Raw genomic sequence first — 14,175 nt, 5'->3', positions numbered from 1 at the left:
TTTTTCATTCTACAGTTTCGGCCCACTAGCAGCCGAGCGGTAAAGTCGCTGAACACTGGTAGTTTGCTCCGAGGTTCGAATCCTATGAACAGGCTGGCTGCATGGGCGTTTTCGTGGTTTTCCCCATGTGTAAAGTGTATACGAACCAGTTTCCTTTAGAAAGTCCTCCACAAAGGCATCCTTCTCCTTAGGCAGATAGCCCTAGTGTGCTTTGCCATAATTAATTAAACCAGACCAAGCCATTCTACAGTTTGATACTCATTTCACAAATCAGACATTTACGCAATCTAAAAAACCTACATTTTCTCCATACATCACCCAATCACATTTTTTTAACTTTTCCACACCAACAGCTAAAAAGTATGCAAGTTTAAATTTTCTTTTTTACCGCAGGAAGCAGCGACATAAAGAAATCTTTTCTTCATTTTGAGCAGTTACAGCTATAAATTTTAAATCATTCATTCAATATTTTCAGTCATTTGGTAAATCTTAATAATGCATACTTTTAAGTGTTAGCTGGCTGTGCACTTAACTGCCATAATAGCACACAATACAGATTTATAACCTGTTTTTAGAAACAGTTGTAGCTAATATTATGTAATAAAAAGGCATGTCCAAGCCTTGGACAAGTAAACAACATATCAATTTGTGCAGCATCTTCTAGAGTTCAGCCATCCTCTTTATTCACCAAACTATAGCAAAACAACTTGTATATTATAATTATAATGTTTCCTAAAATTGATGGCTTCACATGTTTATATCCTGCATGATAATTATTTAATTTATCTTGCAAGTGAGACCATTTTCATTATTTTTATGCATGTACTGTCATGTAAATTTATGTGGCAGTGTGTTTGCTTCTTAATGATGTAACATTTTTTCTATTAACCAGTGTATTTTCAGTCCATTTAAATACCATAATCTGAGAGGCAAATATTTTAAAGTACTAATTTCATTCATAAAATTTTGAAAGTCTATCCCTTCCATAACAAATATTCTTTACTTTGTAGCCCCGATCTGGACCTCTGTTGGATTCAGAGAAGCTTTTAATTCGTGGAGAAGAAATAAAATTTGTTAATAAATAAAACATTTTTATGAGAGTGTATTTTGTATTGTAAATAAAACATATATTGTTTCTGTGCTGTTAAAATATTTTTTGTTCCCCTAAAATAGTGCTCTGATATATTTTATTTAAGAGGCATTAAATTAAAAAAAAAATTGTTTATACTTTTTTTTAGGAGGTGATACTATTTCTTGTTTTAATTAAAATTTTCATGGTCCTTATGAGTGTATTTTCTATGTACTTGCTTTATTATGTTTAAGCAATTTCAAGTTTTTTAATAACCAACGACAAATTTTAACTTTTTCTCATTATCCTTCATATTAAAAAAGTTTTTATATGGACATTGTGGTGCTAAATATGGAAACAATAATGAAATTCAAAAGTTAGTTATGGTTTTTATGCATTTTTTAAATATTAATACTAAAAGTTATATTTATTTAATAAAAATATATTGTTTATTAAAAATTATTTGAAAGTGTGTTTTGCTACCCCGTGATGCATTACATCTGGAGCATCTCTAACAAGTGTTCTACAACAATTTAGCAAGCATGGAAGGGCTCCATTTTCCCAATATCTTTTCTCCATCTCTACAATATTCTTTTTAAAGCGCTTCACCATGTTCATCACTAACCATGCTGCATTTATCTTGGAAAAATTCTAGGTGGCAATCTTGATTTCCTTGACATTGCCAAATCGAGAGGAGTAGATCCATGTATATGGTGATGATTGCCAGAAGTAGCTCAAAAGAGAGAAGTGATTGTTGTTTCTGCTTTACAGGGTTCGTGCAGTCCTTAATTTCAGCCAAAATCGGCAGAAGGTCCTTAATTTTAATCATCTGAAATTTATGTCTGTTTTTACGACTGCCATTTTGTTAATTAGCATTTTGAAGGAATATTTTTGCCAATTCCCTGACATATATAGTTATTTTTTTAATTGATTTACTTTGTTCTTATTTTACTTTGTTCTTCTTTCTAATTTACTTTGTTCTTATTTCTAATGTAAATGGTGGGATGCTTGAGTTTCTATGCAAGAAGTGAAACATAAGTATTTCAAAATTATTTCATTTTTTCTGATGCTGTTAAACAACTTTTCGCTTTTCAGAATGTGAATTCTTTTATTAAATCCTTCTAAATTTGGCAATTTTAAGATCAGTTTCTATAGAAGATTTTTTATTCCGAGATCTGAGAATTTTTTGACAATTTTTTAAACATTGTAACATTGATAAATTTCATTAAAATAATGGTAACATATTGAAATTATATTTAAAAAATAACATTAAAATAAAGCATTTTTATTTTTCCCTGTCAGATTATAAAGTTCCATTTTGGCAACTTATACAATATTTTGAACCTGAAAAATAAGCAAGGTATAATGCTATAAAGCACAATTTATGAAACAGTTCTTAGCAAAATCAAAATTAAAATGTCTTTTTAATTTCTCTTCATAGTTATAGTAAGAATAAGTCAGTAAGTCTTCATAGTAAGAGTTTTTCGCATGTAATTGTTTTAGAATTCTCAGAATATGCATCAGTTTTCTCTATAAAATTCATTTTACACTCCCCCCCCTTTTTTTTTCCAAAATTTTTATGGCTTATTTGCTGTCACAGAATTGGTAGGGATAATTTTTCTTTAGGATTTTAGACATTACAGCTTGGAAAGGTTAGAAGGATTTGAAGGAAAGATTTATAGACCCATGATTCTAGAAGATTCCAGAAATATGTGACAAAATCAAAAATGTTTCCATGGTATCAGCACGTAATGGGTGTATTTTACAAAAGTTTGCAATGAATTTCTTACTTTTTGGAGAATGTCTGGAAGAACAATGAAAACATAATTTTTGAATGTTTTACTTCTGATACCAGAAGTCTTTTTCTTAACATGTTTATCTTCCCTTTATTTTCTCTACTTTTCACTAGACGCAAGCATGGAAAATATTAAAAATGCTTCTAATCTTATCACATGGACTGGCCTAGCACTAGGCATTTTCCCACCTGATGCAATCTCTATAGATCCTAAATTCTGCTACCTAATGCCTTTCAGAATTCTGCTTTCAATGCCTGCTCGAAATTCTAAAAATTCTGCAGCACAAACTCTGTAACCAGCCCTTACCATATATATTTCATATTTATCCTGAATGTCCATATTACCAATTAAATAAAATTAGCAGCTTTTTGTATACATTATAAATGCATTTAGTTTTTTTAGAATAACAGAAATCCTTAATTAAATCCAAAAATTCTAAAATGAAAAGGAAACGTATTGAAGAAAGAAACTGAATACATAAAGAAAATTATTCTTCAAAGATATGTAAATTACCCAGTTGTTTATGATTTCAGCCTTTACTATAATTTCTCATTTCTATTTCATTGTATGATAAAGAGTTACTGAGCCAGCTTAAATTAAAATTAAATTGTATGGTCATTGACCACTAGTCCACATTTTTAGATTGAGTTTGACTGTTCTTGTTTAATTACATCACCGCAAGCTGTAATTGATTTTGTTAACATCAGAACATGCCTTTGTGTTCTAAGTTCTTTTTAAATAACAGACTTATTTAAACTTTTTTCTGACATTGCAGGTACTTTCAGACATGGCAATAATTTGCTTCACATCTGTCAGGGTTTTTTTTTGGGGGGGGGGGACTACTTAACTTTTACCAGATCAAGTAAACCCTCATAGGTACGTAGCGTATTCAGAAACTAAGTACCGTTTCATTCTAGCGCTGTCGCAGTGCAGTGCTAGGCGTCCCGCGCATGTGCACTAGTCTTTCTTGTTCACTGACTTTCAATTGTTGCCATTTTGGTTGCTCTATGTTGTGTTTTCAGTTTGCTGTGCACATTCAAAATGTTTAAAACAATTAGTTCTCCCGCTGACTGTGAGATTCGTACCGTGATTAAATTTTTGAACGCGAGGAATGTTAAACCGGCCGAAATTTATCATCAAGTGATAGAAGTTTACGGTGAATACGTGATAATTGATGGAATGGTGAGAAAGTGAGTAAGAATGTCTAATGCAGGTCGAACAAATGTCCACGCCAAGGCTCGGAGTGGTCGTCCTTCTGTTGTCACCGATGATTTGGTAAGGTAAGTTCATGAAGCAATTCATGAGAACAGACGCTTCACAATGACAACTCTTTCAGAGGCATTTCCACAAATTTTACGTACTGTTTTGTTCGAAATTGTGTCTGACCGCTTGAATTATCGCAAACTGTGTTCCCGATCGGTTCAAAAAATGCTCACTGATGTTCACAAAACAAAGCGACTTGGTAGTGCCCTGACATTTCTCACGCGGTACAGTGATGATGTAGAAAACTTTTTAAACCAAATTGTGACGGGTGATGAAACTTGGGTGTGTCATTTCACACCAGAATCGAAACAACAATCGATGGAGTGGAGACACACTCATTCTCCGAAAAAACAAAAGTTCAAAAGTGACAATGTCATGTAGAAATGAGTACAACAAAGTGACAATGTCATCACAAAAAATCATGTGCACTGTCTTCTGGGATAGGAAAGGCATTTTGCATACCGAATTTCTTCCTAGAGGTGAAACCATTAATGTGGCACGATATTGTGAGACTTTAACAAAACTAAGGCGTGCCATTCAAAACAAACGAAGACGAATGCTCAGTAAAGGAATTGTGTTGCTCCATGACAATGCTCGGCCCCATAATGCTGGTGTCACTCAATCGTTAATTCGACAGTTTCATTGGGAGCAGTTCGATCACCCGCTGTACAGCCCGGACTTGGCGCCGTCCGACTATCACTTGTTCCTGCACATGAAGTGCAAGCTTGGTGGCAAGCGCTTTGGATCTGACGATGACATGAAAAATGCTGTGGAGTCGTGGTTATCGAAACTGGCGGGAAGTTTCTTTGACGATGGTACACAAAAACTGGTCACCTGCTATGACAAGTGTTTGATCATTGGCGGAAACTATGTTGAAAAATAGTTTAAGACATATATTTTCATGTAAAAATAAAATTGGATTCGAAACTAGTTTCCGAATACGCCTCGTACATTGTGGAAAGGTTGACAAGTTGAGAGATAAAGCACCCACAAACTAGTGAGAACATTAGTTTGCATATTGAGACAAATTTCTGATTGTTAGAAAAGATGCTGAAGGTGAAGGAAATCAATATAAATTAGTCAAAATGTCTGGAAAGGATTCAAATTTAAAAGACACATAAGCTTTTAATGTGTAATTATCCTAATATCATTTAAGAATCAATGTCATAAATTACATGTATTTTAAACTGTGAAATTTTATTAGATTGTGATTTTAATAGGTCTTTTCACAAATATTTTTAAAAAATAAATAAAATTTAATACAGTCAAAAGTCTTTAATCCGGACTCGTTGGGACATCAGCGATTACGGATTATAGATCATCAGTTTAAATCTGGTAAGATGGCATGCAGAAATTATAAAATTAAAAATATGAAACTGTAATTTATGAAATAAAGAGCAAATATGATCTAAAGGGTATCAAAATTTACAAAAAAAAAAAAAAAAAAAAAAAAGCTTAATATTTATTTGTTTACTTTATTAAACATTTCTTTCAACGCGCGCATGTGTAAAGCATACATTATGCATAGTCGAAATTAGAAAATTGCAACCAGAAAACTATTTGATTTGTATTCGTGATATTTATAATGACAAGGAATTTGATTTAAATCATATCAAAGACGGAGTGCATTGAGATGAAATACTACATTTAGTAAGGAATTATAAGCCGAATAAAATAAAAACATCTGCCCTGAAGATAAGGATAGTGCTGACAGATCAACTTCCAGTTCATTGCGCGCTGCGACGCCCCCCCCCCCCCCCCCCCCGCGCAGAGCAGCGTGAAATTGATAAACAGATTTCAGAATGGTTAAAAAAACAAAGGAGCCTTTATCCATTTTTTGCAGCAATTCCACTTTTTGTTTGATGGACATCGAAACATGCTTTCCCTTTGTAGATCCAGCATCGGAAATTCTATTTGACATAATTGAAAGTTCCAACTTACTTTTATAAAATTGCTCTACAGTCTGCAAAAAATGATAGGCCGGATCAAATTTAAAGATTAAGGAACAACTCAATCTGCAACATTAACTGAAATAGATAATTTTAGCTTAGCTTATACTGTCCGTTATACATTAAACGCGTATGCATGAATGTATTATACGCATGCGTAAAGGTTTTACGCACGATGCGTTGACACATGCGCAGAAAGTTTGTAGCTTTGAGGTCCGGATTAACGACTTTTGACTGCAGTAGCCATGTAAATCCATAATGACTAAGGTTATCTAACTACCTAATTTAATTATTCATAACTAACTGCTTACCTTTAAATATTACCTCTGCATATTAAATAAACTTGCCTTTTATAACTCCTTACCGTGGTCACAAGATAAAACACAAAAATGTAAAAATTCATGTAAAGCGTATTCTTTGCATCTAGTGAGACTTAAAATCATACAAAACAAATTATCACCTCTTGTGCTTTAGTGGCTTACTGGGACCTCAAAGTATATTAATTGGGCTACAACCCCCTGGAACTCTACACAAAGCTTTAACACTAACTGCATCAGACAGAGCCCAATTATCTTTCAAAACTTGCCAGTTGTGCCTACATCAGGCCTTTCAGGTTTCTTATAATTAGCAGGTCTCCCTCTAGGCAAGCAGCAGCGGTGACATCGTCTTTTTTGTGAATCTTGCTGATTATGATTTTACTTCTCATTTTAAGCTATGCCACTTGACATAAAATTTACCTGCTATTTCCTAATTCTCTAGACCAAGGATGTCAAACTCGCAGGCCGCATGCGGCCCACAGCAAATATTTTTTCCGCCCGGCCAATATATCGGCAAATAATAATATATAATAATAAAATAACATATCGACGAAGAAAAAAATGAAATGTTTACTGCTAAGTAATTAACGATAATTTATTCAGTGTTGTTAGATTACTCACAGCGAGCTGACACACACACTACTTAAATTACAAATGCGTTCAGCTACCTTCGGCTTTTGGGGGACACGTGCACTCAGAACTTGTACGCATCCCCCGATAGCCGAATGTGGCCGAACTCATGATCTCAGTTTTCCAATCATAGTTTTGTACGATATATTGGTGCATGCACTTTGCTTTATTATTAATTATTACTTAATTCATATTGTTACGGATTTCATAGTTATTTATTTATTTAGTATTTTTTATTTAGAATTGTAATTAGATTTGCTTCATGTTGCCTTAGCAACGCAGACGATTTTTGAAAATACAGCTGCGTTGGAAGGTTAAAGATAGAACAGCGCGTGCATTTAATACCTAATAAATAAATATCTCGTAATTGCTGTTGCCATCCACAAAAATCCAGATATTTATAGATGTTTCCAGTATATTCGAGAAATTAATTATAAAGCTTATAAAAGCCGAGAACAAACAACTCATCTCAGTAGTAGCTGTAGTTCTAGCGAACTTTTTGTTTACTTAATGCTGTGATTGATTTGTAGCGATTTCGCTGTGAGATAGAATTAGTTTCTCTGTTTTGAATTGATTTTTGCTAAACGTTTGACATTTTGTGATATTGTTAGAATATTTTTGAAGAAATATTTCAGCATTTTGATTTATCTCTTGTGGAAAGAATAAATTTTTGTTAACTTTTTAACGTTAACCGTGTTTATTCCAGCCCTTTGTATTCAGTATGTCTATATCAAAACCAAGTGGTAGTAAAATTAAATGAAAAATCGCTGACAAACATAGAATATTCCAAGTAAAATGGGAATTAGAATATTTTTGCTGTGAAATAAAAGATAAAATAATCTGCTTGATATGTAATAATACTATTAATGTACCAAAGTTATATAATATTAAACGTCATTACGAACAACACAAATCGAAATATAACAATTACGAAGGATTAATGAGAGAAGAAAAGTTGAAAGAGCTCAAGTTAGGAGTGAAAAAGCAACAGTCCATGTTTAGTAAAGTATTGCAAGAAAGTGAAGCGGCGGCACATGCAAGCTACGTCTTGTCCGAGTTGATAGCTAAACATTCGAAGCCTTTTACTGATGGTGATTTCATCAAGGAATGCCTAATGAAAGCTGGAGAAATTGTTTGTCCTGGAAATGTGAAGGCTTTTCAATCAATTTCATTGTCTCGAAATACAGTTGCGGAAAGAGTTACTGATTTAGCCGCGAATTTAAGTGATCAGATCAAAGCAAAATCATCTAGTTTCGAAAGTTTCTCCATTGCCTGTGACGAGAGCACGGACATTAGTGGCAAAGCTCGATTAGCAGTGTTTCTTCGTTCTTGTGACCAGAATCTTAACATTTTTGAGGAATTACTGGAACTAATACCGATGCCTGGTACTACCACAGGAGAAGGTATATTTACTTGTGTTTTGGGACTTCTGCAGAAATACAATCTACCTTTGGCAAAATTAAATTCTGTAGCTACAGATGGCGCTCTATCAATGACCGGGAAAAACAAGGGCTTCATAGCATTACTAAGAAAAAAACTTAGTGAAATTCATGGTTCAAACATTCATCATATGCATTGTATTATACATCAAGAAGTTCTATGCACGAAAGTAATAAATATGGAGAATGTTTTGTCATATATTAAAAAAGTTATAAATTTTATAAGATCTCGAGGTTTAAATTAGCGTCAATTCACTGCTTTCTTAAGTGAGTTAGATAGTGAATATTCGGGTTTGTTCTACTATACCGAGGTACGTTGGTTATCTTGCTGCAAGATTCTCTCAAACAATTCTGGGATTTGAAAGAAGAAATATGCCAGTTTTTAAAAACGAAAAATCAAGACGTAAGTTTGTTTTACGATCCAATATGGATACAAGATTTATCTTTCTTGGTTGATATAACCAAACACTTAACCGATTTAAATTTATCTTTACAAGGAAAAGATCATATCATTACGAACATGTTTGACATAATTAAAGCATTCAAATGTCGACTAGTTCTTTGGGAAAAACAACTTAAAAATGAAGATTTGACGCACTTCCCGACGTGCAGCATGAACAAATCAAGTTTTGATGATACTTGTTCGTATCAAAAATACGCAGAAAAAATTGCAAATTTAACAACTGAATTTGAAACGAGGTTTAATGATTTTAGTTCCCTCGAAGACAAATTTTTTTTTTTTTTTTTTTTTTTTTTTTTTTTGATTTTCTCAATAAGTATTGACTCAGTACCCAGCCATATGCAAATGGAGGTGATCGAGATTCAATGCAACTCAAATTTGAAAGCAAAATTCATTGAAGTGGGCGTGCCTGAATTTTACAAATATTTACCAGCCAGGTTTGAATATACTCGAAAATTCACATATGAAATTATTTCCATGTTTGGTAGGACTTATCGGTGCGAGTAGTTATTTTCAGTCATGAAAGGTAATAAGTCTCCTATTAGAAACCGTATTAATGATGCTCACCTTGGGTCAGTGTTGAAAGTTATCACTGCAAACAAAATTTCTCCCGAAATAGGAAAGATAATAGCAGAGAAGAGATGTCAAGTATCAGGACGTAAACATTCAATTTTTCTTCTTCTTTTCTATATAAATATATATATATATGTTTATTATTGTAGTATTCGAAATAAATCTACGTTTCTGTGAATATTGATTTTTTTTTTTTTTTTTTCCCGGCCCGCCTAAAGTTAAACCTTGTTTGTTTGGCCCAAGTGTACCTGTGATTTTGACATCCCTGCTCTAGACTGAGGAATTATGTGATAAAATGAGGCATAAAAAGCTAACTGTTAGTAAATGTCACTTATTTTTCAAATATGTCCAACTATCAGAAGTGTAAAATATTTAATGTTACTCAATAAATTTCATAAAGTTTATTTTATTCTCAAACTTATTAATAATCAAGTTAATTTATGTTTAATAATACAGTCAAAAGTCTTTAATCCGGACTTCGGCGATTTCGGATTATCGGTTTTTCCGGATTATAGATCATCAGTTTAAATCTGGTAAGATGGTATCCAGAAATTATAAAATTAAAAATATGAAACCGTAATTTATGAAATAAAGAGCAATTATGATCTAAAGGGTATCAAAATTTACAAAAAAAAATGCTTAATATTTATTTGTTTACTTTATTAAACATTTCTTTCAATGTAAGTTCTTTAAGTTGCTTCGTTTTATGTGCTAATACTTTCTCTTTAATTCTATAAACAGACATAATTTCTTGTTCAGTTACAAAGTTCCGCTGTTCGAGTCCTATAATTGCTGTGTCGTGAATACCGACTAATTTGTCAATCGAAATTTTTTCGTTTTCAGTATCCTCTCTGTCACTTTCTTCACTATCGGAAGCGGTACATCGAAACATGCTTTCGCTTTGTAGATGCTTTGGTAGCTCCAGAATCGGAAACTCTTTTTGACATAATCGAAAGTTCAAGCTTACTTTTTATAAAATTGCTTTAACAGTACACAAAAATAATAAGCCGGATCCAATTAGAAGATTAAGGAACTACGCAATCAGCAACATTAATTGAATTAGATAATTTTAGCCTAGCTTATACCGTTTATTATACATTAAACGCGCATGCGCAGAAAGTTTGTAGCTTGAGGTCCGGATTAAAGACAATTGACTGTAATGGATCCTATTTTACTGATCTATTTTATTTTTAAGATGGTATTACAAAAGTGAAGTTCAGATAGATAATATTTTTAATTGAATTATACAGATCCCATTTGCTCATAGGTCCTTAATTATTTTTTTTTCATTAATGGTCCTTAAAAGTAATTAATTTCTATGTGCAAAAATATGTACGAACCCTGCTTTAACATAAAGAAGGAAATGCTGCGGACTGTTATTACTATAAACAGCTTAATTCACCTTCTTTTGGGATTATATGTATGCCAGGTTTTCTTTTCTTTTCTTTTTTTTTTTTTTTTTTTTTTTAATGACTGCATTATCAAGCTTTGCTATTAGGACCCTCAAGAATGATCATTGGAGATATTTTTATAGGACTTCCTGTTTACTACAAAGAAGGATTCTGGAAATCAGATTGAGTGAAATAAAACACAAAAAGTGATTGTTATGATGAGAGTTCTTTATTGTAGGCAAGGAATCATCCCATTGACTGGAATGGATTATTGTATGTCTATTTCATCACTGGCAGTTCTGAAGTACTGCAGTTCTGAACTGGTCTGAAGCACCTTTCATCACATTTCCCCGTCTCCTGGTTTTGAATTGTTAGCCTTTACTGGGGAAAATGTTTCTTAGCACCTTAACTAATAAATGAATAAAAAATCTGTAGGTTTTCAGATTTTATATTAATGCAAAATGCCAAAACGAAATTAATAGCTCTTCTGGGCTATATAAAATGTATTTTAACGTTCTGTGTGTTACCTTTATGTATTAAGTATCATGTTCTCAATTGAACTCTAAAGTTCAATTCAACAGCAATATTACAAAATAATTAAAAAAGAGCATATCTTTAAAATTTTCAATACACAATTTCGTGTACAGAAGGTAATTTCCCCTCCCCCCCCGTCTGTACAGTGTTGCTATTGCTCCCTTTGAAATCGTTGAATTTGTTAATCAAAAACTTATAAATGCTTTACAAAATATGAAACAGATAATAAAACAAATTTCCAAATTTGGGCTTCCATATGCCCGTATTCCTGTAGAGACGTACATTATTCAAAATTTGATGGCTCTAGGTACAGTTGTTCTATCACAATGCGAGAAACATACATACATTTATGCAGATTCTTCACTATTAAATTTTTTTAATATAATACAGCCGGTTATATTTGCTGGCAACAATTTGAATAGTGAAACACCACAGAATGCCAAAACGAAATTAATAGCCCTTCTGGGTTAACGCTGTTTGGGCTAAAAATGGGGCTCTGGATGAATCGTTGAAATCAAAGAATCTCCTTTGGTTGAAATAGACTAAAGATACCTGGCAAACGTTTCTCTCCAAAGTCATCAACGAGTTTACGAGTGATGCGGATAATCAGAAAATATCACAATCTCTACATATAATAAAAGAGTTTGTCTGTGTGTGTATGTGTCTTTCGTTCGCGCTGCGCGTAAGCTAATAGACCCACGGCTGCGAAATTTGGTACATAGGTGCATCTAGACAAGAGCCAGTGCACCTCGAAGCGATTTTTTCGAAATTCGAACTAGAATTTCTTTATTTTATGTTTTGTGACGAAATCGCGTCATTTAGAGACATAATGGGCTATAGGAAAGCGAGATTTTACTCTACGCACTCCATTTTCACATCGTCATGAAATGTAGGCACTTAGCTATTTTACGAACTTAAAATAAATTTCGTGTTTCAATAATCGATTAAATACGAATTTATTTAACAAAGTGAGCTTAACACCTTTGAACGGGATTTTTATTGTTTTTTTGAATGTATGTTGTTGGCGAATGACGCAGTAGTCGTGTATAATCTGAATATATTAAAATTATTTGTGCTATTTTTTATTTGAAATGCATAGAATTCTATAAAATAGTAGCATTCTTAGACTGAATATTGTCTAAGCAGGTGCAATGATATTTTAACTTCATTACCATATCAAATACAGTTTCTTTTTAATTTAAAAACTTCGTCAGCGGTCTGAAGCACCTTTTTGAATCATAGGATGAGTTTTGGCTAAATCGCAGAATAGGCTGCATCAGTCGATGCTGTGTTTACTTCTCTTATGCTTGGACATGCCTTTTTATGACGTAATATTGGTTACGCCTCTTCTTAAAAACAAGTTATAAGTATGCTATAGCTTCGTATTTGAAGAAAACTTAAATTATATTTTAACTGAGTTGAAATGGTAGGTTTGTAATGTTCTGCGCGAGATTTTTTTAATTATAAATCTACTTTTGTGTGTTGTGTGGTAGTGTTAGCATTTAATGCAACGAATTATCTCTCATAAATGTATTATTAAGATACCAAACGATTGAAAATATTGAATGCATGCGTTAAAAATTATAACGGTAACTTCTGAAAATACAGAAGAGAATTCTTTTGCTTAAAGAATGTTTTTTTTTTTTTTTTTTTGATTGATGAGTGTGTCAAAATCGGTGCTTACTGCAGAATGGATGATTATCTGAATCTGTATTTTTTTTATCAGTTGGAGCGAAGAGCGTTATTGCGTGGTGTATGGAGAAAGGTTTGATTGCAATATCGTATAAGTGCCCAATTTGTGGAACAAATACGAAACCAGTAGAATGAAAAAACCGTATAGATGGTTTTGAGTGGTGCGCTATGCCGAGTTTGTGCAATTCTGGGATTTTTTTTAAGTGAAAATAGATCGATGTGCACATGGGCAAAGCCAATGTGGTGCGCAATGCCAAGTTTATGCAATTCTGGGATATTTTTAAGTGAAAATAGATCGACGTGCGCATGGGCAAAGCCAATGTGGTGCGCAATCCCGAGGTTGTGCGCGATGCCGAGTTTGTGCATTTCTGGGATGTTTTTTAAGTGAAAATAGATCGATGTGCACATGGGCAAAACCAATGTGGTGCGCAATGCCGAGGTTGTGCGCGATGCCTAGTTTGTGCAATTCTGGGATTTTTTTAAGTGAAAATAGATCGATGTGCACATGGGCAAAGCCAATGTGGTGCGCAATGCCGAGGTTGTCCGCGATGCGGAGTTCGTGCAATTCCGGGATTTTTTTAAGTAAAAATAGATCGATGTGCACATGGGCAAAGCCAATGTGGTGCGCGATGCCGAGTTTGTGCTATTCTGGGATGTTTTTAAGTAAAAATTGATCGGTGTGCACATGGGCAAAGCCAATGTGGTGGGCAATGCCGAGTTTGTGCAATTCTGGGATGTTTTTTTTAAGTGAAAACAGATCGATGTGCACATGGGCAAAGCCAATGTGATGACTGGTATTTAATCGTGCGACCTTTTAATGGTATATGCAGGGCTTATGAAAACTACTAATTGATTAAAATCAACCACCATACTGTACTCGTTACTGGCCGAAAGATCCATTAACCTCGCCAACAAATTAAAATACTTTATTAATGAAACAACTTGTTACAACAAAAGATATAATAATACATAATCTTTAATCAAATTAAAATTAACATATTCCTAATTTAGGAAATAGAACACTTTTCCATATAATAATACAACATATAACAAATGACATCC

The 14,175-nt window shown here is 33.3% G+C and overlaps 1 protein-coding gene and 1 long non-coding RNA gene across 2 annotated transcripts in view; one reads left to right on the top strand and one right to left on the bottom strand.

The window, feature by feature from the left end:
- Mcm10 (minichromosome maintenance 10 homolog) overlaps nt 1–1,150 on the top strand; it is a 135,151-nt gene extending 134,001 nt beyond the window's left edge. The window contains exon 18 of the mRNA XM_085813517.1: nt 1,011–1,150. Coding sequence (XP_085669643.1) covers nt 1,011–1,085 — 75 coding nt within the window. The 3' untranslated portion in view covers nt 1,086–1,150. The remainder of the gene's footprint in view (nt 1–1,010) is intronic.
- LOC146998137 (uncharacterized) overlaps nt 1–14,175 on the bottom strand; it is a 48,715-nt gene that overhangs the window by 12,185 nt on the left and 22,355 nt on the right. The gene's annotated exons all lie outside the window — the stretch shown is intronic.

Source organism: Stegodyphus dumicola, chromosome 3 (assembly GCF_044657685.1).
Source record: "Stegodyphus dumicola isolate Sdum_Otavi_A_Nest chromosome 3, ASM4465768v1".
NCBI classification, from domain to species: Eukaryota; Metazoa; Arthropoda; class Arachnida; order Araneae; family Eresidae; genus Stegodyphus; species Stegodyphus dumicola.
This window is presented reverse-complemented; position numbering and strand designations above follow the sequence as displayed.